At 46.3% G+C, this 26015-nt stretch overlaps 1 protein-coding gene and 1 long non-coding RNA gene across 2 annotated transcripts in view; one reads left to right on the forward strand and one right to left on the reverse strand.

Annotated features, from left to right (window-relative positions):
• Window positions 1–26015, reverse strand: part of NDUFS1 (NADH:ubiquinone oxidoreductase core subunit S1) — a 779390-nt gene that overhangs the window by 460350 nt on the left and 293025 nt on the right. The window contains exons 9-10 of the mRNA XM_078680296.1: window positions 25558–25692; window positions 1289–1403 (exon numbers count right to left, since the gene is read on the reverse strand). Coding sequence (XP_078536422.1) covers window positions 1289–1403; window positions 25558–25692 — 250 coding nt within the window. The remainder of the gene's footprint in view (window positions 1–1288; window positions 1404–25557; window positions 25693–26015) is intronic.
• LOC144824577 (uncharacterized) lies at window positions 10190–11138 on the forward strand. The gene is made up of 5 exons (XR_013609020.1): window positions 10190–10364; window positions 10453–10482; window positions 10566–10598; window positions 10713–10771; window positions 10876–11138. It is a non-coding gene; the product is annotated as an uncharacterized LOC144824577 (long non-coding RNA).

The following is a 26015-nucleotide window of genomic DNA, read 5'->3' on the forward strand; positions in this document are numbered from 1 at the left end:
GTTGCACTGCAGTAATATCGCGAGACTAACTACGGATCGGATAGCGCACGTGCCCTACGCCGGAACACTGCCCGCTAACCGGTAAACTAATTCTCTTATTGGTTGGTGAACTGGTTCAATGAAACGAGGTGCTGTTTGAGAACAGTTGTTCACTATAATTATGAAACCCCATAAATAAATGAGCGCAGACATTGGTGAGCACTTTGTTTGGTAGGGTAACCGCTGGGCTCGCTTTTCCAGCCGAATCGACCAGGGAGATCACCTCCCTGACGGACGAGCTATTTGATTCTCCATGCTCTTCCCTATGACAGAAATACCAATAAATGATTGTGGTTAAATCTTTTCAAAATATAGCATTTGGGACACAGGGGAAGCTTTTCTCGTTGATAAAAGCAAACCGTGAGAGGTTCTCATCATGATTATCATCTATACTTGTGAAAGGGAAAGCAACGTGGTCCTCTCTTGCTGACTGGATGTCACAGCAGAAAACAAAGCTCAGGTTTGAGATCCTTTAGTGACACCTGCTGTCCGCATTAAGGGATCGACGAAAGCACCAAATTCAGTCTGTGTTAAACATCGCCTTCTCAATGGAAAACAAGCGCGGTCCGCAGCAGTGAAACTTAAAGCGACAAGCAGAGTTTACCTTACAGGAGCGAGCAGCGGCGGGCATGATAATTACAAATAGATGGCGCCGCTGCTCACTCTCGCAAGGTAAATGCCACACATGCACGAGGGCTCATTGGGAAAAGTGTACTACATGCACGAGTTTCCCAAAAAGTCCTGACCGATTCCAAGAGGTCCAGCCTAAGCAGCGCTTGCGTGCTGTGTAGGCGAGACCTAAAAAGTCCTGACCCATTCCAAGAGGTCCCTTCTAAGCAGTGCTTGCGTGCTGTGTAGGCGAGACCTAAATACGGGTTTATCTCACTTTTGCCAACATTCTCCAAAAACAAAGGGCAGACTTCCATCAAATCACAAAAAACACATAAAAGGCAGTGTGGTGCTGATCAAACCATAACCACAATGGGAAATAAAATGGTAAAAACGTACACCTCCCCCTCCCCGACCTTTAGTCTTTGTATGATAGAGCAAAAGTGAACATCATTTATAAACTATATCCATCAGTGACCAAGCTTGATCCACAATTACTCAAAATAAAACAGTCCGAAACACAATCAAACAAAAACAGCTAGTTCTAACTCAATAAGTACCCCACAACTGCTAGGGGTGCCCCAATTACAAAAGCGCGAGAGCTTTTTTCCCGCTCATTATATTCTTGATTGAGACATACCACTCCAGCTACTCGGGTTAGCACATCTTCCCAGGAGGTGTGGACCAACTGCCCCTTTTCATTTCGAACCATGGGCTGGGTCAGTCTCTGGCGTTTCAACCCATCATAAGCAAATCTATAAGGAAAAATGAATAAGTGTAAACAATAATTGTGTCATCAACAGCAATGCACCAAAAGAACAGATTTGGCACACTTCTTCAAATCAATTTTCATTGGTTAGCAGAAAGTAATCATGGATTAGAACTTAAGAGTTCACAATAGAGATGTGTCATATATAATGTTTTATAAACACCATAGGGATGCAATATTAGATTATTTACAGTTCGAAAGAAACAGAAGAGTTGATGAACACATTTTTATCATTAGGTTAAATATGGTGCTGCTGACATCCTAGAACTATCAGTGGCATTACCCCATTTAGCATTGTGTGATGATTTTTATTCAGCTACTCACGTCGGAAGTTAGAAGTATTTCAATGAAGCTTATCCCAGGTGGATATGCAGAAGTACAGTGTACTCCAAGTGGAAATTCACCAGCCCATTATCCTTTACATAGCCTGCTTCCTGGATCCAATATATCCACCATCAAACCTTGCAACTGACCAATCTTACACTTCACTTAGAACCCTCACAAGGTTCATTCAAGAATACCTACTTCGAGCCTAAATTAAAGTGACATAGCCATACTGAGATCAGGACGCAACAGTTTGCCCTACATTCTAAAGGAAATGTTATTTACTTAAACATCAAGTAACAAAAATTTACAGATAGACAAAAAGTAATTAAACTGGCAGAAAAAATATAACAGAAGCAATATTTACCCACCATCTTCAACTGTGCCTAAACACATTAAAGGAAGGTAGAAGTGCAACAAGGAGGCAGAAAATATGATGCCAGTTACATCAGGCTAGTCGGAAAAGAAATACAATACTTTTCACATAAAATAAAAAAAATACAACACTATTGTTGTTAGGTAATCCATAAGGTTTTTGGTGCAATCAATGTTGGCAGTATTGAAATACGTTTGTTCTGTTCATTACAATGCAATTGAGTCAATGATCTAGTTTTTTTTTTTAACTCAGTGGCATCTATGTCATCCTCATTACTTCTATTTCAACTGCATCGGTGTCATTCATCAATGCCACACAAGTACATTTTTTCTGCCTCACGTGCCAGGTTAAATGATTTAAAATATACATTGAATGGGCTTTGGCTCCACCCACAAGGAGGTTTCCCTCCCACCTATATTATATGTGTTTGGTGCATCATTAAGCCTCCTATTGAGTGCTTGAAATGCAAAGCATAATCGAATATTTTACAACTCATAGACATAGTCTATACAGAAAGGTTTGGCTTCATTTCTAGTGCAGCAGTCTCTTCAAGTCTCGCCTAGACAACACATGCCTTTTGTTTTTAACAGTGGGTTTAGAGGCCATCCATTGCTTTCCATTGGTTAGCTTCATTGTCACTCATCTGCTTGCTTCTCATTGGTAAGCTGCCATACGCTTCCTTCCTCTCCGTGTTTGTGTCCCTTCTCTGGAGCATGGATGCATTACTTGTGTCCTTTTGCAGCTCATTAGGTTGCAGACAGCGCAGCTGTCTGGTTTGCTAAAGACATCTTGGGGACATTCAGAAAGTTGACATAGTAATGCATTCCACCCGTTGCTAACCATTGTTTATGTGGTTTGTATCTCACATATTCTAGCTTTCTGTTTGCTGGTCTTATTTGCTTTAGGCTGTCCAACACAAGTTAGTCCCTTCCATTGCCCAAGCCTTGGTTAATGTATTCTTCCACAAACTCGCTTTCTTTAAACAGGCCATTAAATCTTGTTCTTATCTTGTCATATTTGCTGTGCATTCAAAGAAAGAGGCCAAATGTCAGGCTGTGTCTTTCAGAGAGCTTGGTGTTTATTTTTCTTTCTCTGACTTCAAAGTGAGAGGATTTATATGACAATCATGATGGCTACTGGGAGACTGCTTGATGAAGGATGTACAATGTTATATTTATTTTCTAGCACACAACAAAATTCACATGTCTGTAAATGAACTGTGCTGATGGTCAAATCAACACATTGGGTGATGATATTTTCACACATTATCGTTTGTGCACTGTATACTTTTATCAGTAAAACTGTATCGAGGGCAAATGCAACAGTCATTTCAATTGTAGATGTGTGGTCTATAATGGCATACCATGCATACTCCACATTACCCCCAATCCACTCTACTCTGTACCACTCCACGTCACTGCACTCTACTCTGCATCACTTCACACTACGCCACTTCACACTGTTTCTGCACTCGTCTCGGCACCACTCCACTCTACCGTGCACCACTCCACTTTACTGTACACCACTCCACTCCACGGCAATGCTCTCGACTCCACACTATTTTACTATGCACCACTACACTCTATGCTACTCCGCGCCACTCCACTCTATGCCACTCTACTCTGCAACGCTACACTCTATGCCAATGCACTCTACTCTGTACCACTCCACTGCACACCATTGCACTCTATGCCAATACCCTCATCGCTATTCTAAGCGGCCCTACTCTGCAACACAGCACTCTACTCTGCACCACTCCGCTGTACACCAGTGCACTCTATGCCACACCCCTCTATGGCACTCTAAACTACCATGCACCACTGCACTTTCTGTGCCACTGCACTTGGCACCAACTGCAATCGGCACCACTCCAATCTACTCCGCATCACTCTAAGCCAATGCACTCTACACCAATTTACTTTAAACCAATGCACTTTAAGTCAATCTACTCTGCACCCTGCACTGTATGCCACTGCTCTCTGTGCCACTGTACTCTATGGCAGAATCCTCTGCAACACTGCACACTCTGCCACTCTACGCCACTTAACTCTGCATTGCTCCAATGTACACCACTCTAATATACTCTATACTACTGCACTCTGCGCCACTTCACTCTACTCTCAAACAATCTATTCTATGCCACTGCAGTCTACGCCACTCCGCACCACTGCACCCTACGACAATCTATTTTGCACCAATGCACTGTACCCCACTATCCTCTTCTCTATGCCACTGCACTCCAAGTCACTGTACTCTTCACCATTGCACTCTGTCTCTTTACTCTGCACTACTGTACGCCACTTTACTTTGTGCCACTGCACTCTACTCTGAACCACTGCACTGACATTGCACTTTAAGCCACTTCAGCCAATGCCTTTCTACCATGCACCACTCTACTCTATGCCGGTGCACTCTACCCCACTATACTATGCACCACTGCACTCTTCACCACTCCACTCTGCAACACTGTACTATATACCACTTCACTCTGCAAAACTCCACTCTATGCCACTTCCCTCACTCTACTACTCAGAAACAATCTATTCTACGCCACTGCACTGTACACTGCACCGCTCTACTCTATGCCATTGTGCTCTACCTTGCACCACTTTCAAATAATCTACTCTTTGCCACTGTACTCTACGCCCCTGCAGTTTATGCCTCTGCAGTCTATGCTATGCCACTGTTCTCTAAACCAATGCACTCTATGCCAATGAACTCTACACCACTTTACTCAAACCAATACAATCTAGGCCAGTGCACCTAACACCAAATTCTTGTCACTACTGCACTTTAGGCCACTATACTCCACAACATTCTACTCTATGCCACGGCACTCTACTCTGCACGACTCCACTCTACGCCGCACAACACCACTCTACGCCACTGCACTCTACGTCACTGCATTCCACCCCACTGTAATCTACCCTGCACCACTCCACTCTATACCATTCCTCTTTAAGCCATTGCACTCTAGACCACTGCACCGCTCTACGTCACTGCACTCTACACCACTTTACTCAAAACCAATGCATTCTACGTCAATCTATTCTGCACCACTGTACTTTATGCCACTTCCCTCTAGCCACTTTACTCTATGCTGCTTTACTCCATTAAACTCTGCTCCATTGGCACTCTACTCCACTACATTTTATGACACCACTCCAGTCTACGACGTTCTATGGAACTCCCTCTATGCAACTCCTTGCCACTTTACTCCACTCTATTATATGACACTCTACTCTGCGTCACTCACACTACGCCACTCTACACTATGTTTCTGCACTCGTCTCTGCACCACTCCACTGTACACCACTCCACTCTAAGCCAAGGCACTCTACCCCACACCACGTTCCTATGCAACACTGCACTCTACGCTACTCCGCACCACTCCACTCTATGCCACCCTAATCTGCAACACGTCACTCTATGCCAATGCACTCTACTCTGTACCACTATTGTGTACACAATTGCACTCTATGGCAATCCCCTCTACTCTATGCCACCTTAATATGCAACACTGCACTTTACTACGCTCGACACCACTCTATAACACTTTAGGCAACCCCCTCTACACCACTCCACTCTGCTCTACACCACTCCATGCAAATATGACACTCCACTGTACTCAACTTGACACTGTACTCAACTCTACGCCACTCAACTCTACACCCTTCCACTCTACAACAGTCTACTCCCGCCAAGACACTCTACAACACTGTTCGCTACTCCATGATGCTCCACTTCACTACGCTTCATGCCACTCAAGTCTACTGTACGTTACTCTGTAACACTCCACTCTACTCCATTTTACGAAACTGCAGGCCACTCTCCTTCACCCCACTAACTTTTAGCCACTAACTTTTAGCCAGAGTGGCTGCTGAACAACAGCCACTCTGGTGTACAATATTGCTAAAACACACTGGCAATGCTTGTTTTTTAGGCGGTACGTTTTGGTGTTTAAGTGCATCCTTCTGAGCTGTCCCCCTCGTATACCTGCCCCTTCCATACTCCTCCCACCTGATGACCCTCTCTCTTCTTGCCTCCCAGTCCCGTTGTTAATCTGTTTACCCCAGCCACTTCCAGCCTCCAACGTCCATGTGCTTGCTCCCAGCTCCTCCCTCCCATCCTCCGTTGCTCCTGCTGCCCCAGACTCTACCTCCTTCCTTCCGTGTTGCCTCCTGCCACCATCCCTTTCTATATGTTGCTCCCCAAATAAACAATACAAAAGTCCTATGAGGCAGCCAGCGTTGGCTACATCATAGGACATTTTTCCCTCCAATCTCTGTTGTCTGTGTTGCCTCCTCAAAACACTCTCTCCTCCTTGTTGCCTCCTGTAAACCAGCAATAAAACACGAGCATTTACAATGCAATAGGTCTTGCAATTACATTATTTTGAGCTATTTTGGCAATGTCTTTAAGACACCGCTCCCCCCCCCTGCACATTTTAGCGTTTCCCCTAGCAATGGATGATATTTGAAATATGGAAACTCTAAAACGTTAACTGATTAGTACAGTTTATCAGGAATATATTTTAATCGCTGTTCAAAACGGATTGGTAAAACAAATAGTGAAACACAAGCACCATGTGTACAAAACTAAAATCTCCTCAATGGCACAAGTTAGATCGAAATATTGTAAAAATCAGTTTCAGAGGGACTTTATTAAAGGATACTTACACATATAACAAAGGTTTCTGTGGTAATTAAAGACTAGCTACAGATAGTACGTATGTGAGGAACACTGAACTTGGTAAGAGTTGAATGATTAGCAAGCATTGGCATAGCCAATAGCTCTTGCTTTTGGGACCTTATAAGTAATTAGTTATGCAGCACAATAGCCTCGGTGCAACAACATTAACTGTTGCATGGCTAAACAGTTATAAGGTCCCAAAGGCGAGACCTATTGGCTATGCCAATGCCCTGGTCTTGTGTTCACATGGGGTGGGAGGAAGCCGACATGGGGTGCAGGGTGAAGTCTTGTGTTCCCATGGGGTGGGGAGAGGTGGAAGAAAGCTGACATGGGTTGCAGGGTGGAGTCTTGTGTTCCCATGGGGTGGGGAGAGGTGGGAGGAAGCCGATATGGGGTTCAGCGTGAAGTCTTGTGTTCCCATGGGGTGGGGAGTGGTGGAAGGAAGCTGACATGGGGTGCAGGGTGGAGTCTTGTGTTCCCATGGGGTGGGGAGAGGTGGAAGAAAGCGGACATGGGTTGCAGGGTGGAGTCTTGTGTTCCCATGGGGTGGGGAGAGGTGGGAGGAAGCCGATATGTGGTGCAGGGTGGAGTCTTGTGTTCCTGTGGGGATAGGTATGAGGAAGCCGACATGTTCTGTTATGTTAAAAAGGCGTATATAGCGCATGGCTACCCTAGCAATGGGGCGTCGCAGCGCTAGCGGAACAAGGCGACAGAGATGGAAGGTGAAGGCTAAAAGGAGGACAGCCCAGAAATGTCCAAAGTGTAGGCGCCACAGGGCAAAGGTGCCCAGCACAGGCGTCCCTGGCTAAATGGAAGAGAATAGCCAGATTTTAATCTGTTTCCTGAAAGCCAAGTGATTTTGGGTGCGGCGGGCAGAGATTGGGATAGAATTCCAGAGGGCAGGAGCCAGGGACCTGAAAGAGCGCCCGCCTGCTCTGCTCCTGAGCATAGCCCCTGCAGAATCTGGGGGCCCGATTGTACAGAGTCTTATGAATGATACAGAGAGTTTTAAAATGGATTCTCCGTTCGGTCGGGAGCCAGTGTAGGCGATGCAGGAGATGGGAAGTGTGACAGTGTTTAGGGAGGGCAAATAGAGTGCGGGCGGCGGCATTCTGGGCCCGTTGCAATCTCTTTGTGACTGTTTTATTTGTGCCCAATAGAAGTCTGTTGCAGTAGTCCAGACGAGACAAGACTACTGATTGAATGATCACTTGACGGATGGGTGCAGCAAAGAATCCTAAAATGGGTTTCAGCCCACGTAAGTGGCCAAAGCAAGTGCCTGCCACTTTTTTGGCATGCAGTTCAAAGGAGAGGGAGTTATCCATCAGGACCCCTAAGTTTTTTACTGAGTGTTTTGGCTGGGGAGGAGGACCCAGCGCAGCGGACCACCATTGGTAATCCCATTTATGCGAGTCTCTCCCAAACAGGAGCACCTCCATTTTAGAAGAATTAAGTTGGAGGTAGTTTTCCGCCAGCCATTCTGAGATTACCATGATATCCTCCTGGAACCTCAGTTGGTCTTGGCTCCGACACTGGAGCAAAGTTGCTCTGCAGAGCAACAAATGAGGTGCTGCCCTCTCCTGCTAGGGCTGTGAAACTGCGGCCGTCTGGTGACTCTGATGTGGGATGGGACTACTGGGAGAGGTGCTAATAGGTAATGGAAGGGTGTGGGGGGGGGGGGCGGGTGGCGGATCCACGAGGTCACGTATGTATATATTCGGCAGTATAAACTTGGCTCGCGAACATTTTTATTTTCAGATCCTTTCGTTCCTTCACTACACGTAAAAGGTCTCCATAAATGGAAGCCTTGCAGCATTCGGAGTGCACACTACGTAAATATTAACACTACGGACAGGAGGGATGGCTGCCCAGCAGCTGACAGCAGGCGCAGGCATTGGAGTGAGCGAGCACAGGCACTGGAGTGCATGAGCACAGGCACTGGAGTGCACGAGCTCAGGCACTGGAGTGCACAAGCGCAGGCACTGGAGCGCACGAAAACAGGCCCAAGAGGGAATAAGCGCAGGCACTGGAGCACATGATGGCAGGCACTGGAGGGCATAAGCGCAGGCACTGGAGTGAACGAGCACAGGCGCTGGGGCGCATGAGCGCTGGCAATGGAGTGAATGAGGACAGGCATTGGAGTGAATGAGGACAGGCATTGGAGTGAATGAGCGAATGGGAGTTTATAAGGAGATAAATTATACTAAATAGCGTGCCCTGGTGCTGTGAGATTCAGGGAGGATAGCTGAGAGGGAGCTCACATAGGACTATCAACCATGTGTTGAGTTGTTTGCAGATCTCAAGGTACACATTTTCAGAGCACATGGGTGAAGAGAGCATGTTCCAATCTTTGGCGGACAGAAGGTTTAATAACAAGCACCGGGTGGGGTGGGAGAGGTAACACAATGCCTGTAAGTGAGCCCGCGAACACGATACGGCATGGCAGCGCGCTCTGCAAAAGCACTCTGGAGGGTGCAAACAGGAGGATGCAATGGAAGCGTCTGCAGGAGGCACCATTATTTGGTTTATGCGCAGAAAGGAAGGAGGAGAAAAGAAGATGGAAAGGAGTAAGGAACAGAGGAAGGCTAATGGAGGGAGACAGGAGTAAAGCAGTGCTTAATTGTGAGACGGACTGGAGACATGACAAATTTACAAATTGCCAGACTAGGAATGTGGTATACGGGATATTGTGTCCGTGCCCAAAATTATATATCGGAAAAACCACACAGGAGGCGCGACAGCGAATTACGCAACACAAATCACGAATAAGGAGAGAAGTACCAAATGCGCCATTGGTTCAACATTAGCTACTGAAGAAGCACAAAGAGGAGGATTTACGCTGGACCATCATCTCAAAAATTGACCAGGATCCACGAGGGGGTGACAGAGTCAAGATTGGGGCAGCGAGAAGCACTATTAATAATGAAGTACAATACTGCTCTAAATGGCTTAAATGAGATCTCTGAAATCTTTAAAGCCATTCCATAAAACTTTGAGTATTGCTGACTAATAAACTACGGACATTCAACTGCTTGCCTGTATCCACTTTGAGACTGCCCTTTGGAGATTGTTTTCACAGATTGATTGCCCAGAACTGTCCAGACCAGGATGAGGGTGGACTTAGTATTAAGGTTTATTTTTTTAAATAATGCAGAAATTGGGCGCGATAGTGCATTTCACGTCTTTTTAGTCTGTTGCATTTTCAAACTATGAAAAGACTTCGTGTTTATGTTGGAATCCTTCGGTATGAATAAAGATTCACAATGTTTTCTGGGATCTGCCCCTTTAAGAGAATGACGACCATGTGACTAGGAAGAAGCGTAGAAAGCGAAGAAGTCACTTCTGAACGGCAAACTTGTGGACTCTTTATTGGAGTAGAGATCGTAGAACAATGTAAGGAGCACAAGGAGTGAAATTGCATTTAAAATTGTGTTTTTCCCCGTACCAACAAAGAACTAACAGATTGCTCCGATTTGATCTCGCAGGACCGCATAAAAAGCGACCGCTGGCAGCAACCCTCAAGCCCGGCCTTGACTCACTGCGTTTTGATACCGGGTAAGTGCCAAATTGCCTCTTCGGAGCTAAAAGGCGTTTAACAGCGGCAGGACTTGGAATTAATTTCCGTTGTATGCTTTGATTGCAGGCACTCCGGGCCCGCCACTTCATGTACAAGGTCAGTGTTGGCTTTATACGCTGCATAAGCTATCAACTTTTAAACTGCCCCCAGTAATACCCAGCTCCCCTTTTTTCGTTTAGGTTTCTGTGACTACACTATACAGAGTGAGCAAGGTCAGTGCCTAAAACTGCCGGTTTAGCAACATAGGTTGTTTGATGTTGACCAGCGAGTATATAGATCAGACGTCTTTAGTTATGTTTCTATATCACTGTCTTTTTTGTGTTTAGAATACTGTGACCACACTACACGACGCCCCCATAGGGATATATATCCCAATAGGAATAAGGTAGGCAGATGTGAGCCGGCTGGTGGCTGCATGTTGTTTTTCTAAATACGCAAATATGATTGAATAGGTGACTTAATCTGGCGCATTTGTTTCTTGTTTTGTAGAATTGTATGGTCCTGAGGAGAACCCCGTAATCAGGGAGTTCGAAAAGCGTCGACCTTAGTTGGCCCAGTGTCAATAATAAGGATTAGAAGGACTATGTCAGGAAAACATGAGATTTGGTTCTAATTGAACATTTTTGTGTAACATTGTTGCATTTAAACGGTACATAAATTGTACAAGCAAAATGCTTTTGTTGACATAGGGCCACACCTTTTTGTTTTAGGTTGTATATATGGGTTTGTTTGAATGTAGGATGAATGTATTGACCTAAAAGTCTGGAGCGGATGAGTTGTAAATATGTATAGAGAGTGTAAGTCATTATAACAGATTGTATTTAATTGTATATTTTGTATATACACAAAAAATGTTTCTGATGATAAAAAAGCTAAAAAAATAAAATACGGACTAGTGAAATAAATGAATCAATAAACTAGTGACGTTATATTAAACAGACCGGTATGTTTTGTTCATATGGGTTGTAACAAAATTTAGAGAGTAAAGTCCAGTATTGGCATCTGTGTTGTTTATTACATAATTGTGAGAGGGGGCGTCAAAGTGAAAGTGATTGCGATCGCGATGAGCGATGCACTTAATGAGCCATGACGAGACAGGAAAACCAGATGGAGCCTTTGCGCATAACCGCACGCTCGAGGCCAGACAAAAAGCTGTGGTAGGCTTTTTAAAGCCCCACTCACTTAATGTCTCGCCAGAGCAGCACATGCGCTGGCTCAGGCGAGCCCTAAAAACCACCATTAAAGTATTATATGGATGCTTAATAACACCACTCACACCAAAACATTAGAACAGATTTTAAATAAACAGAACTCAAACAGCGCCAAACAGAGATATGACATTTCAGAGAATACCTTGAGTTGATACTTTCTCCTTAAATTGCACTCTTTCTGGATTCAAGAAGTTTGCACCTGATCCCAGTGATGCTCTGTCGCCCAGAGTTGGAAGAAGACACCCATCCTTCATGCTTCTATTTGTAGGACACTGTTGTCAGCCATAATCCAATTTTTGCCATTACCCAAGTTATATATAGTTGCTAAGATTACACAATTTAAGGAACAAAAAATTGCTGCCGAACTCTGGGAATTTTATTTTATTTTATTTTTAAAGTTTTATATAGCGCGAACAAGATCTTTGCAGATATCAGAGCGCTTTACAGAAACAGTAGGTAGGATAAACAAGACTCTTAAATCAATATGAGAGTCCGTAGACAGTGAGATGCAAAAAATAGGGTATCAATCATACAAGAGTATACAGAGTAATAACAATCAAGAAACAATAATATGGAAGCAGTACAATGTCTAAACGGATAAGATTATAGCACCCAGAGGGTGAGTAAACACAATGTTGAGAGCGTATTGAGGCACTCAAGTCCTAGTGTACAACCCAATAAACAAGTTGGAAATCACTAGTATAGCATCCGTGCAATGAATTAGATCCAGAAGCAGACAAAAAAATGGACTGACATAGATAAATATTCATCCAGCCGATAATGTGGGGGCCAAATACTGTCATTGTTCCAGTATCAATAGTGTTCAGGTGTATTTAGCCATAAGGATGGCCTTCACCTCTTTCTTGAAGAGTATAGTGGACGGGATAAGCCTGGTTTCTGGTGGGAGTGCATTCCAGATCCTAGGTGCCATTCCAGAGAAGGAGCGTTTGTATGTTTTTTCCTTCCGGAATCTCCGTGGTTTCAGGAGGAGAGTGTTTGTGCTTCTGTTGGATCTTGAGCCTCCTGATATGGTCAGCTTATGAGAGAGGTAGTTGGGTGCCTTGTGGTGTACGGCCGAGTGTGTCATACAGGCAATTTTCAACTGAATTCTGGCTTCAATAGGCAGCCAGTTCAGGGTTTTTAAGTCAGGGGATATATGCGAGTGTTTTCTTGAGCCAGTGATGAGTCTCGCGGCCGCGTTCAGGGAGGCTCTTAGGGGAGCCGTTGTTGTCAGGGGGAGCCCGCTGAGAGCCACAATTCCGTAGTCTATGCGAGGAATGACTAAGGCTTGTACCACAGTTTGGAAGTCCTTGGGTGGTAGGAAGGGTTTGAGTTTTCTAAGCGTGTTGATTTGGAAGTTGGCTCCTTTAGTTGCTATGGTAATATGCTGCTGCATGTCGAGATTGCAGTCCAGTGTGATGCCAAGGGATTTCGCTGAGTCCACGATGGTGGGTTGGACATTGAGTGCGGTTAGATGATTGAGCCAGGTTTGGGCGATGGCCTTTTTCGCAGGAGGAGAGATCAGAAGGAACTCAGTTTTCAGAGCATTTAGTTTGAGGTGATTGTCGGCCAGCCAAGCTTGGGTGTTTCTTAGTGTGGCATTCAACAGTTTGATGTCTTCAGGGGATTGAAGCTTGAGGTAGAGCTGAGTGTCATCGGCGTACATATGGAAATGTACCTTAGAAGATTGAAGCAAGGTGGTGAGTGGTTCCATGACGAGGTTGAACAATGTGGGGGATAGGGAGGAACCTTGCGGGACGCCCAGTGTTACTGGCACAGGCGAGGACAGTGCGTTGTTGATCTTGAACCTCTGAGAACGGTTGTGCAGAAAGGACGTGAACCATTTGAGAACCGTCCCGGATATGCCCATTCTGGTATTTAGGAGCTCCAGTAGATTCTCGTGTTTGACCGTATCAAATGCTGAAGAGAGGTCAAGAAGGATGAGGAGGCAAGACTCATTGTGATCAAGGATTTGGAGGGCATCATCTATTATGTGTGTCATGGCCGTTTCCGTGCTATGCTTTGCTCTGAATCCGGATTGGTGAGAGTTGAGGAGGTCAAACTGCTCAATATGTTTTGTCAGTTGGAGTTGTACGCATTTTTCTAACAGTTTTGCTAGAGTGGTGATATTGGTGATAGGACGATAGTTGTTTAGGTCGGCCGGGTCAGCTGTGGGTTTCTTGAGTATAGGCGTGACTTGCCCAATCTTGAGGGAATCTGGGATGAGCCCTTGTTGCAGGGAACAGTTGATGATTTTAGTCCAGAGTGGGAGGAACAGGGGGGTGAGGACTTTAACAGCATTGGCAGGTAGGGGGTCTGTGTGATGATTGGCGGGTTTCAAGGTGACCAGCAGCTTGTGAATTGATTCTTCGGAATAGGTGTCGAAGGACGTCCATGAAGCGTTGTTTTTAGCATGAGTGTTAGTTATGCATATGGAGCCGGCGAATCGACTTACATCCTTGATGAGATCGCTTCTTATAGTGTTGTTCTTTTGCTTGAAGAAAGCAGAGAAGTCTTCGCAACTTGGGATAGCCTTTGTTAAGTTGTTGGGTTGTGGAGGTTGCGTTTTGGTTTGGGTTTTGACTAACTCGAACAGTTTTTTTGGTCGGTTTTTAGCTTGATCCAGCTGTAGGCTAAAGAATATTGATTTCGAGCGTTTGATTTTTCTGAAGTAAGCGTTTCTCTTATTCTTAAGCGTTCTAAGGTTCAGTGCTGAGGGGTCAGATCTCCACGCGCGTTCAGCTAAGCGCATCACACGTCTGTCTTCATTGAGTCTGCCATCGTACCATGGGTTCGAGTTCTTGGTGGAGACTCTCTTCAATTGCAAGGGTGCGGCTTCGTTGATTATTGTAGACATGGAGTCTAGGTAGAGGTTGGTCAAAGAATGCACATCAGAGACGTCCGTCGGGGGAAGAAGGAGACTGCCTGTGTGGGCAGGCAAGGACTTTGGGTTAAGGTTCTTCAGGTCCCTCTTCCAAATCTTGGTTTTGGCAGGTTGCGCCGGGTTAAGTTTGACCTTTTCGTTGATGAAGAAGGTGATGATGTGGTGGTCTGACCAGTCGCATGGTTCGATTGCGACTAGTTGGGTAGAGTCTTCTTTGGCGATGATAAGGTCAATGATAGAGCCTTTTTCATGTGTCGGACCGTTGCAGATTTGGGTGAGGTCAAGCGCGTCGAGGAAAGTCTTAAGGCTCTTCACCACAGTGTCTTTCTGGTCATTCCAGTGGAGGTTGAAGTCTCCCAGGTAAATTTGATTGAGCTGTCGACCGGCGTTGGTGGATATCGTGTCCATTAGTTGTTGGGAGAAGATGAAGTTGTCACCGGGTGGGTGGTAAATAACATGAAGGGAGCACACAGGTTTGCCCTCACTAGTAATATCAAGGCAGATGAGTTCGCAGGAGGAGAGGGAGGGGGAGGGGCCTTCAGTGACAGCTAGGTTGCTCCTGTAGATGCAAGCGATTCCCCCGCCCGTCTTGCCATTCCTGTCGAGTCTAATAATGAGATAGTTGGGGGGGACTAGTATGTCCATTATAGGTGTGGATGTTTCAGTTAACCACGTTTCAGTCAGAATGGCTAGATCAATGCCCCTTGATAAGATGAGCTCCGCGATGCCAGAGGAGTGTCTCCGGGCCGATCTGCAGTTGAGCAGGAAACACTTTAGTCTAGGGGTGAGGAGGGTGGGAGAATGTTCTAAGGAGAGGGGGATATTTTTGAGATTACAGGGGACAGAACTTCTGTCGCTCAGTGTGGGTGGCCTGAGGGGATTTGTGAGAATCGTGGGTATAGGGAGGTGTGTTGTGGGTGAGCGTTTTGTGGGACCTGGGCCATAAGAGCAGAGTAGATTGTGTAAGTCTCGGCCCGAGAGGGTGTTTAGGGTGCGACGGGGACGGCCAGTGGCCTTGCGATCAGGGATAGAGGGCCAGCGCGGGGAGAGCAGGGTGGAATGGTTTGAGGGGCGCATGGAGTCCTTGTTGGGCGGGGAAGTGTAGGGTAGTGGGTGCCTGGGGTGTGTGAGAAGATGTTCTTTGATGGTGTGGAGCTCTTCCTTGACTTGTAGGAGGGTGGAGATGATCATGTCCAGTGTTGGATTGGGGATGGAATTGGAAGTGAGAGCAGGGGGTGAGTGTTTGAGACGGGTAATGGGGTGGGAACTGGATCGAATGTGACGGGATGTGCGCGCGATGGAGCAGGGCTCTGCGGTCCGAGTAGGTGGGGTAGCGTTCGGAGGAAGAGAGAGTTTGTGAACAGGGGGCGGGGATGAGGACAGGGGGCGGTTGATAGCGTGAGTGATGGCGCTTGTGGAAGGCGGTGTGGGTGAGTTGGGGGATGAATGTAGACTGGAGAAGGAAGGAGTGACAATAGGGGGGTGAGGGCTAAGAATGGGAGGGGATAAAGGATAAGGGGTTAGGTTGAGGGAGGTGGTGTGTTCCGTGAGTCTGGCCGATGGGGTGGGGTAGTGGGGAGTGAGAGTGGGGGGGGAGAGGGGGTGAGGGTTGGTCATGTCGCGGGGCGCGGGAGGTATGCTCAAGGTGGTGGAGGTGGGTTCTGCGCGAGTTGTGTGAGGAGTGGGGTGGGGAGTAAGGAGGGTGGGGGTATTGGGGATGTGTGATGGGGGATGATAATCACCAATGCATGAGGGGTGTGGGGGAAGTGAGATCGGAAGGGTGATCGATTACAGCAGCATCTGCGATGTTTGCAGAGGTTGTGTGGTGGGGGGTGAAGAGGGTGGGGATAACGGGAGTGAGCAAAGGGGGGAGATCTTCGCTAGTGCATGGAGGAATTTGGGGGATATGAGCGGGTGGTATGAAATGGGAAGTATGATCAGGAGGGTGACTGATTACCGCGGATTGGGGAGGGGAGAGCTGTGAGATGTTTCTCAGCTGTGATGGGGTGCGGTTGGTGTATATGGGGGAGAGGTCTATGTCTGTGATTGAGAGGTGTGGGGCAGCTACAATAGGTCGGTGGGTGATTAAGGTGCAGGGGGTAGAGGGGGAGAGATCTATGTCTGTGATTAAGGAGTGTGGGGTAGCTACAGAAGGTGGGTGGGTGAATAAGGTGCTGGGGGTAGCGGAGAGGTGCGTGTCGTTTTGGGGCTGAGCTATGTTAGCTGGGTTGTGATTGGAGGCTGTGCGGTTAGGGATGTGAGGACTGGGGGTGCTGTGAGTGGGGGTCCGTGGGTTGGAGAGGTGCTGTTTGAAGGTGGGGAATATGTTGTCTAGTAGTTCCAGGTTCCTGTCTGTGGATTGAATTAGGACAATCCCGTTATTGTAGATAGTGATGGTGGTTCTGCCTGGGAAGAGTTGGGATGGTGTGATGGAGAGTGTTGAGCCATGAGCGGATTTCCTGGTAGAGGAGACGGTGAGTAAGGTGCAGAACACTTTTCTCCATTGGACTCTTCGTGTGGTGTGGAAGATGATGTCAATATTCATGGATCCATTCACCGGTGAGAAATAGGTGTCGACAAAGGGGGTTTCAGGGTGGGTCCTAAGGAAGTTATGTTTAAAGCGCTTAGCGGCTTTTTTGTTGGGTAATGGTGGGTAGATGATTTTATATGTGTGTTTGCCGATGAGATCCATGTTGGGTAGAGGTAGGCGTAGGAGGGTGTACAATAATGAATGCTTAGAAACGGCCTAAACTCCTGTTTAAAAATATAACTGCACAGCTAACTCCCTCCCTCCAACCACCACCACCTCACGCATAATGCAGAGATTTGTTTTTAACACCAGTAAACATGCTGGCCTGTAGTTTCACTTTCCATTGGTGCTGTCCTTTGAGGGTAACTGCCTCGACAGAAGACCAGCTGACGACTGTGTACCTACAATGACTGCACACACGTTAACATTTCGTCAGGGCGCTCTCTGCGTTTCATTCTTGTAAAGTCCATGTAGGGTTAATACAGAGTACCCGTTTCTGACCCTTCCGCACAGCCGCAGCAGAGAGCACAGTGCAAAAGGGCACCTACATAGACCATGTTCGTTCAAACTATCACAATCATATCATGTATAACAACCACAGTCCGCATATTACATTTAAAAAGCAGCAAAATCTCAGAGAAACTAAAAAGCGACCAAGACCAACCATCACATCTAGCAACACAAATCTACTGTATGTTTCATTGCAAACAAATAAAATAAATCGAAAGACTTAATCCGGGCGTCCAGTCGTGAACAGTCTGTGTGATCTCGGGCGAACCCCCTTATGTCTCGTGGTTCTGGAGCATTTAGAAAGCAGTTGAGTGGCATTTTTATCAAGCGCTCTTAAAAACTATCGCCTCCCAGTTCAAGGACTGCGTGACCCCCACCCTCTGAGGAGCCTGAGATCCAGCCAAATCTGTCATGGCGGAGAGGTGCTAATCCCACTATCCATTTAGGCACTTGACGCCTGAACTGTTGGAGGGAGGATACATACTCTCATGGGTGGCAATGAGGGACAGATAAATATTTGCAAAGGCGGCGCCCTCAGCCAACCCCCAACGGGGCCATCCAGTCTCCACCCACAGAGACATGCCATTCACCTGTTGCCTTCCAGGACAAAGCTGCGCTTCTAGTCTTCGCCAAGGATGTAAGCGATTTATAAATTATACAATGTAGAAAAGACAGGGGTAATATGATGCCTCAAACTAGGGACTATCTGTGGAAAACTGAGTCAGGTGCCACCCAAGCAAGGGGTGGGAAGGGGTGTGAAGCAGCACTCCGAGCCTGGGACGTGCGGGTTCTACCTAATGACATGCAGGACAGCGCCAAGAAGCCGAACAATTGTCAGGCTTTGCGCTTCACAGTGACTCCTGAGAACAGCAGCGACACCTGGTCTCAAAGCCTTGGCTGGCACCATGCTACAGCCCCTTGGTAAAGAGTGAGGGCCGGAGCCTAAAAACCAGCAGTGAGGGCGGTGCTGCGGAACCATGACTGCCCTTTTGTGCGGACCAGGGCAGCACAGTGCTCGCTACTGGTATAGCTGCATTTTTAAGAGCACCCAGTGGCAGACAGCGGTCCGCCCAGCATGGATCCAGCGGGCACTGCACCTTCGGGAAGGGGGAGTGCCAACTACAGGTCGGGAGGGGGGGGGCACTGCAGCGACTGGCCATCACTGTGACAATTCTTTACATAGCGCCACCGTAAACTGAACCTTCTATCGGTGCTTTAAATCGGTGGTTCTCAAAGTGTGCGCCGCGGCACCCCGGTGCGCCGTGATGAGAAGCCAGGGGCGTCGCGCCGCCGCCCAGGATGTGGCTCCTTTGTTCTGAACGTGATCCCAGCTCTCGCCCTCTGCATTTAAATGGCTCAATTAAGAGCTCGGTGAGGTTACGGCTGGCGAAATGGCTAAAACTGTAGCTGCCTAAAGGAAGAGTTGCACAATTATATTTAGCGTTTCTTTTTAGACAGTTGTTACATTGAAAGGAGCACTGGCGTTTTCTAATTAATTGAGTCTTCCTGCTTTCTTAAGTTTGTTGTCTAGATAGTTGGGGGGTATGTGCGTGAAGTGCTTTCAAACAAAACTGATGTGATATATATGATATTTATTACAGAGGCTCTACTATATCATGACATAGTGGAGTATCAGGAGAGGAAGCAATATAAAATTGGGTATTGCCAAAGCCAATATGATTTGCCTTTAGATTTTGTCAGCCGACCTTTAGATTTTGCCAGTGCTGGTTGCCGCTGCTGAACCGCTTCTGCAGAAGGAACTAAATTGCTAAAATGCTTTGTTTTTTTGTTAAAATGCTTTGTTGATGCTAGACCGCGTCAGCAAAAAAAAGCAGCAGTGCCCACTGCAGCTTGATGAGGCATGCACATGCAAGAATAAACATTTAAAAGCAAAGTGGGACAAGGAGAGCCGGAGAAGCAACAAATGATCTGAACTGGAAAGAGCAACGCAAGGGAGGCAGGGATGTGAGTAGGAATTAGCACATCGAGGAGAGGAAAACATCTGCACACCCATGGAGTGCTAGAAAAAGAAAAATAGTTCCCTGAATGTTAGCAGTAGAAAAAGTATGCAAGTCATCATATCAAAAGGATGATACATACCCTATGTACCAGTGGCGGGACAAACCTAGGTGGATGGAAAACCATTGAATAAGAAGTAAGTAAACAAGATGGGCAAGAAAGCAAACCATTCATGAAGAGTGGTCTGACCCATAGACTATGCTCAGTTTTGTTGTGTAATATAGATCTTAAGATAAATGACAGCTAAAAGCTGCCTTGGATAAGACTGTTGCTTTTCATGATTTTGGCCTGTACTGGTGTTGCAGTGCTACATTTCAGAACGTTCCATTTCCCTTTCTGGTTGTTAAGGGCCTATGTTTGTGTAAGGACATTTGATGACACCTGGCTATTGCTTGGGAATTTCTAATTAAGGTATATCCAGATATGATGATGACTTATTTAAGCTCCTTAAAGGAGTTGAGTCTCCAGTGTTACTTGTATGAACAACTTTACAGAATATTAAAGCTGTGTCTTTACACATCTTATCAATGTGCAAGGATTACTATGTAGCATAGTAGTCTGTGGCACTGCCATGGTTTAGGTACAAGAGAGTTCTGGTTTCAGATACTGTTTACCTAAAGCGGTGGTTCCCAAAGTGTGCGCCGCGGCACCCCGGTGCGCCGTGATGAGAAGCCAGGGGCGTCGCGCCGCCGCCCAGGATGTGGCTCCTTTGTGCTGAACGTGATCCCAGCCCTCGCCCTCTGCATTTAAATGGCTCAATTACGAGCTCGGTGAGGTTACGGCGGGCGAAATGGCTAAAACTGTAGCTTCCTAAAGGAAGAGATAGATAAGGTGCCGGCCGGGTTAGGAAGGTATGTGTTTTGGGGTGGGGCAAATGGGGAGTTGCACAATGACATTTGGCATTTCTTTTCTAGACAGTTGTTACATTGCACGGAGCACTGGCGTTTTCTAATTAATGGAGAAATAATCGTGGCTGAGACAGACTCCTCGACTCTCCGTGTCTCATTTCTGGAGCGTGGGAGGGAGGTTGGTTTGTTGGGCAGGTGCTGCTAGCGGAAGCCATTTAAAATACGCGGAAAACAATGTTCCGCAAATAAACTCAAGAGCACGTCTCTCCTTTTTACGCACACAGTGACGTTTTCCACAAAAAAATTGAGATGAGTGCGTCATATCGAAGCTAAGAATCTAAACGTCGATGTTCAGTTAATAAGCGCCATGTGTGTCTTATTTACAAGCCCATTGTTTACAAGCCCCTTGCGCCGCCGGTGCATCACTTTATGGCGGTGGTTCCCAAAGTGTGCGCCGCTGCACCCCGGTGCACCGGTAAAAAAATGGTGGGGAGCCACGGTCAACTGCCAATTAGGTCAAGGGAGCCACGGGTCAAAAAAGTTTGGGAACCACTGCTTTAAATAGTGGGAGTGGTTTTGGTTGCATGTATGCCGGTACAGACCCCGGGAAGGCGACCCTCGCCCTCTGCCCCAAAACCAACGCTTTAACTGGAGACACAAACTGACCAGGCTAGAGGCAGACAGACACACGCGAGATCAGACTGCCACACAGACACAGGAGCTGCACCAGAAAGACATGCTGACACACAAGAGAGATGCTGACACACAGCGAGCGACTGACAAGAAAAAACACAACCTGACCCCAGAAGCAAGCGTACAGAATAAGACACAAAGGAACAGACATACAGAGGATGCTGATGAGCAGTACACACTGACAACATTAGACGGATACAGGGTAGCACAAGAGGGTCAACGCCAGTGAGATAGAGGCTGCTGTGCACACAAACAGACAGGCCAACAACACTGAACAGAGACAGAACAACATACAAGAGGCATGGGCGAACAACACAGCAGAGAAACGAACTGACAAACGAAGACAGACAGACTGGTAATAAAGGAGAGGCAATTATGACGAGATACATAGGGTGACAACAGGGACAGACAGAGCAGTCACTGACTGGCAACACAGCGGAGAGACCGACACGCACCCGCAGCCGCTTGTTTATCTTTGCATCACGCTTTCACTTTCAGTGAAAGCGCCATGCAAAAATGAACACGCGGCTGAATTAACCTGATGCTGCTGATTCTAAACAGTGGCCAGCATGTGAGAATACTTGGGGTAGAGGGGGAGAGGCCAACTGTAGTTCCCCGGACCTTTTCCTGCTCCCAGGTTCAAAATGTGAGCGAAAATAGGCCCGGCCACCAACAAAACAAGCATTGCTCTTTTATCTTTATGGGGCCATGTATTTCTAATTAGAAACACATGGCCCCATAAAGATAAGAAATTGCTTTGCGACAGCCGCAAAGGCGGCGGCATCTGAGGAATACTAGAGAGGTAATAACTGGGACGTAGCGCTGGCCTCTGCGACGTGTCCTGGGGAATGATACTTGCTGCTGGTCTGTTTTGTGATGCACTGCGCAGCGCTGGGCTCCTCGGATAAACTACTGGTGCAATCAGCAGATTTTGAGAGTATCAAGAATAATTTTGCAAACATGTGAAAATATGGAGATCAAGCGTATGTAAACAGTACTGTACTATGACATAGTCTTATACTAAACTAACTGTTGAATCTTATCAATCTACTGAAATGGTCACTGCCGATGTACGTTTTATTGAAAACTGAAAATAACAAGCATTTACAATGCAATGGTTTCGCCTTGTGAAAAGTTTGAGCTATTGGCATTGTAAATGAATTTTTTTTTATTTATGTGTTGGTTTTGAAAATAAATAAATACATGGCATTGTCATTTACAATGCCAATAGCTTAATCTCTCGCAAATGCGAGACCTATAGCATTTGCAATGCAATAGGTCGCGTATTTAAGCGAGTTTGAGCTAATGATATTGCAGATAATAATGCGTTTTATTTATGTTTCAAAAACCAAAACATAAATAAAAGGTCTCTCACACTGCTGTCTCTCACACACTGCTGCCTCTCACACACCATGCTCTCCCACACACCATGCTCTCCCTAGAAGACTCACACTACTGTCTATAAATTGCCCCCCACCCCAAAAAAAAAAAACACAACTAAAGCGTTTCAAATTACAACGATACCTTGATGAGACACATGAAGTGGGCAATTACTGATCCTTCTATGTAACTCAATCATTTCAAGCACTTGGGACACGGGACATTACTTCCGAAGATTGCTTATTGAGAACAAATAGTATTTCACCTGCAGAAATAGTGAAAGTTAATACCAAACTACCCCCCCCCCCCCAACTGAAGATGGTGTTCATTGGCTTCCAAATTCAACTGCCCACAGAGCTTCAGAACAAACCGATACGAAAAGCGAACCCGGACTCACAAGATGGATTTCAATATTTCCCTTAGGGTGCACAATCTGCCCCTGCTTCAACACTGGCCTACGAGCCACCTAGCAGTGTTTGTGTAACAAGCTGTGGCCATGGCTCAAAACTAGAAGTTTACGGGATATGTACAACAAAATGGGTAGCAGGTTATGCATTACACCAACTGAGTTGCAGCTCCTTTTCTAGTTCCTCCTAAAAAGCTATACAATTCCAATCCCTTTACTTCAGTATATGCCTTTCCCTAGGTGGTACAAAATAAAATAAAAAATGATGTCCCAAACATTCCTGCGTCAGGCAAACGCCCTGCTGACACTGGATCAAATGATGCGGTGTGCAAATAATCTAAACCTACTATAAACACACTGCATCGGTAAGCAAAACAAGTCAAGTTTGCGATGCAGTCCTAGAGAAAACACAAGCAGCATCACCTGCTTAAGTTTGTAAACCACCATGGAGGTCAGGGAACATTCGCAGATACAACAGAGGATCGCCTGACCACACAAAGTACTCACGGACAGCGTGACAGTGTTGAGTTCTGAGGGGAGATCTAAAGATTTCGCCTTCCCACACACACAATGTGCAAAGGGAGCCTGACCTCCTTCCCCCCCAAACACACGTGGGTGCGTTATCTCTCTATTCTCATTGGGCTGTGAGGAGGCTGCCTCCTCTTCCTCGCGCGGTGTCAGGGCTGTGCCCATCTCTGTAGCAGCTCTGCCTCCGCAATGAGCATTAGCGGGACAGACAATGCGATAAAGACAAAAGCAGGGGGAGGGACGGGAAGAGGCGGACAGGGGGGTGCGAGGGACGCGGAGGAAATGAAAACGGAGAAGTGGGCGACAGCAGCGGGAAAATTCGAGCTGGGCGAGGTGATAGGATGGGGTACCGTAAGAATGTGGGTCAGGGTGATGGGGTGGAGAGGCCACGCAACCGGGAGTTTGTTGAAGGCCAAAAAAAGTATAGAAAGTTCTCCCCTGCAGCTCGCCTCCTGCTCTGTCTCTCTCGGGGAAGCCTCGGACTCCTCACCGTGCTGTGTGCAGCGCCGACGCCGTCAGGAACTCGACCGAGGGGGTGGCTCCGGCTGTGACTCAGAAGAGCACAACATGGCAGGCGCTGATTTCACCGAGCAGCACAAGATGCAACAAGCATTGGCCGCGCGGCAGTAAAGCTGCACGGCCGTGAAAGCACATAAACACACAAAACAAGGGAGACGATGGAAGCTAAACAAAGTATAGAAAGTTCTCCCCTGCAGCTCGCCCCCTGCTCTGTCTCTCGCGGGGAAGGCTCGGACTGTTCACTGTGCTCAAGGAGAACGAGGCAACAATGACGAAACCGCAAGCACCAAAAAAAAAAACACCGCCGCATGACATGCTAAAAGGGGCAGGATGAGAAAAATTCGACGGAAACGCCCACGAATCGCCTCGGACCATGACGGACAGATCTCACTTCCAATGGCTATCCTCCATTTATGGAGCTAGCCAATGGAAGTGAGAGGCGTGACAAAGGCACCATACTGTTCTCAAAAGATTTCGCCTGCGCGAAAGGCTGCTGCGCAGCTTTCGACAGGCGAAACCTAAAAATGTTCAAAAGAAGCACAGTCATGAAACAAATGAAGGAAACTGAGTGCTGGTTTAGCAATTCAATTTGAGCTCCGAGAAGATCATTTCAGCCTGGGAGCAGATGTGCACAAGGAGGAAACGCTCCACTCTGGGTGGGTACTTGAATGGCATAACATTTTCACTTGCAACTAAGAATAATCGAGCTTGTCTGAAAAACGTTTTAAAACTTAAGCACTACTCGAATTTCAGTCATTCATTCATAAGGCCTTAGAATCCTAAATGTTATGCAACATATAAGATCTACCAGTAAAATGATAAATAGCTTGATCTTATTTTCAGTTACTAAACCTATCTGAAGATTACACACTGTAGTCAAGAAAGATGCATCTTCACAAGTTGTTCTCTACTGTTGATGACCTGCTTAAACACAAGACCTCCAGGAAAAGTGCTGAAAGTGGAACCTTTTTTGGTCACTAAAACACCCATGGTCCAATTAAATGACCATCTGAAAACCAAAGTCAGATACCCTACTGCAGACTGTGTAAGTATGAGGTTATAGTGGGCCATATGTAAGTTTTCGCAAATCTCCTTTGAAAAAGCTGCAGACTCCGCAAAATAAAACAGCAAGGTTGCTGCTGATAATTCCTAGGTCTCAGTCAGCCTCTCTCGCTGTGAGGAACCCCTACAGGCTTCCTGTGCACCAAAAGATTACGTTGAAAACGCTTAGCATTGCGTATAAGGCATTACTGGGACAAGGCCCTTCCTTCTTTATAGAAAAATTCAGATGGTACATCCCTAATAGAACGCTTAGGTCTTTCTCTGCCAGGAACCCGATTGTCCATCTTACAAGCTCTGCTCTTGGGGAGGTAGCAGCTTCATGCGCTGTACGACTAATGATTGGAATCGCCTTCCCTTAGAGATAAAATCAGCTCCTTCTCTTTAAAGCTTTTGTAAACTATTAAAAACCTGGCTCTTTACTGAAACTTAAATCAATTGCACTTGCCTGGTGGTTCTTATCAGTGCAGAGATGCCGCATATATATAAATTCAATTCAATAGAGTACAGTATGGAAGGATACATTTAATCAGCATGAAGAAAGCTGCAAGAGTAAAACTGTTCTAGCGAAAGTTGGTTCATACCTGGTTTTATCAGAGATCCATTCTTCGTTGATATCTTCATTCATCTTAGGCAGAATTCTCATCACTTCTCCTGTTCTTGTACTAACCACTATGTTACTACCCACAGCATCTAGGACATCAATGGACTCGGTCTTCCTAGTTGAAAGAAACAGCATGTTGACCGTTCTGAACAGGTATTGATTGATTTCTAAAGATTCCAGAAAGCGTGCAACACTATCACCAAACCAACCATGCTCAGTTTTAAATACATTTGTAAATGGGCATATCAAATTAGCTAGGAAGGAAAAGAACATAATTGTCATGTAGCACGCCAAAAGGTTTTAAACATGCGCGGTTGAAAGCAGCTCAACACTAAATTCTACATTCTTTTAATATTCACGACTTTATGCTAGACCAATAATAGATATTAAACAACTTGGCAATGTTTAAGAAGTAACTGCTTATGTATTTGCAGCCAA

The sequence above is a fragment of the Lissotriton helveticus genome, chromosome 3_1 (assembly GCF_964261635.1).
Source record: "Lissotriton helveticus chromosome 3_1, aLisHel1.1, whole genome shotgun sequence".
In the NCBI taxonomy this organism is placed as follows: domain Eukaryota; kingdom Metazoa; phylum Chordata; class Amphibia; order Caudata; family Salamandridae; genus Lissotriton; species Lissotriton helveticus.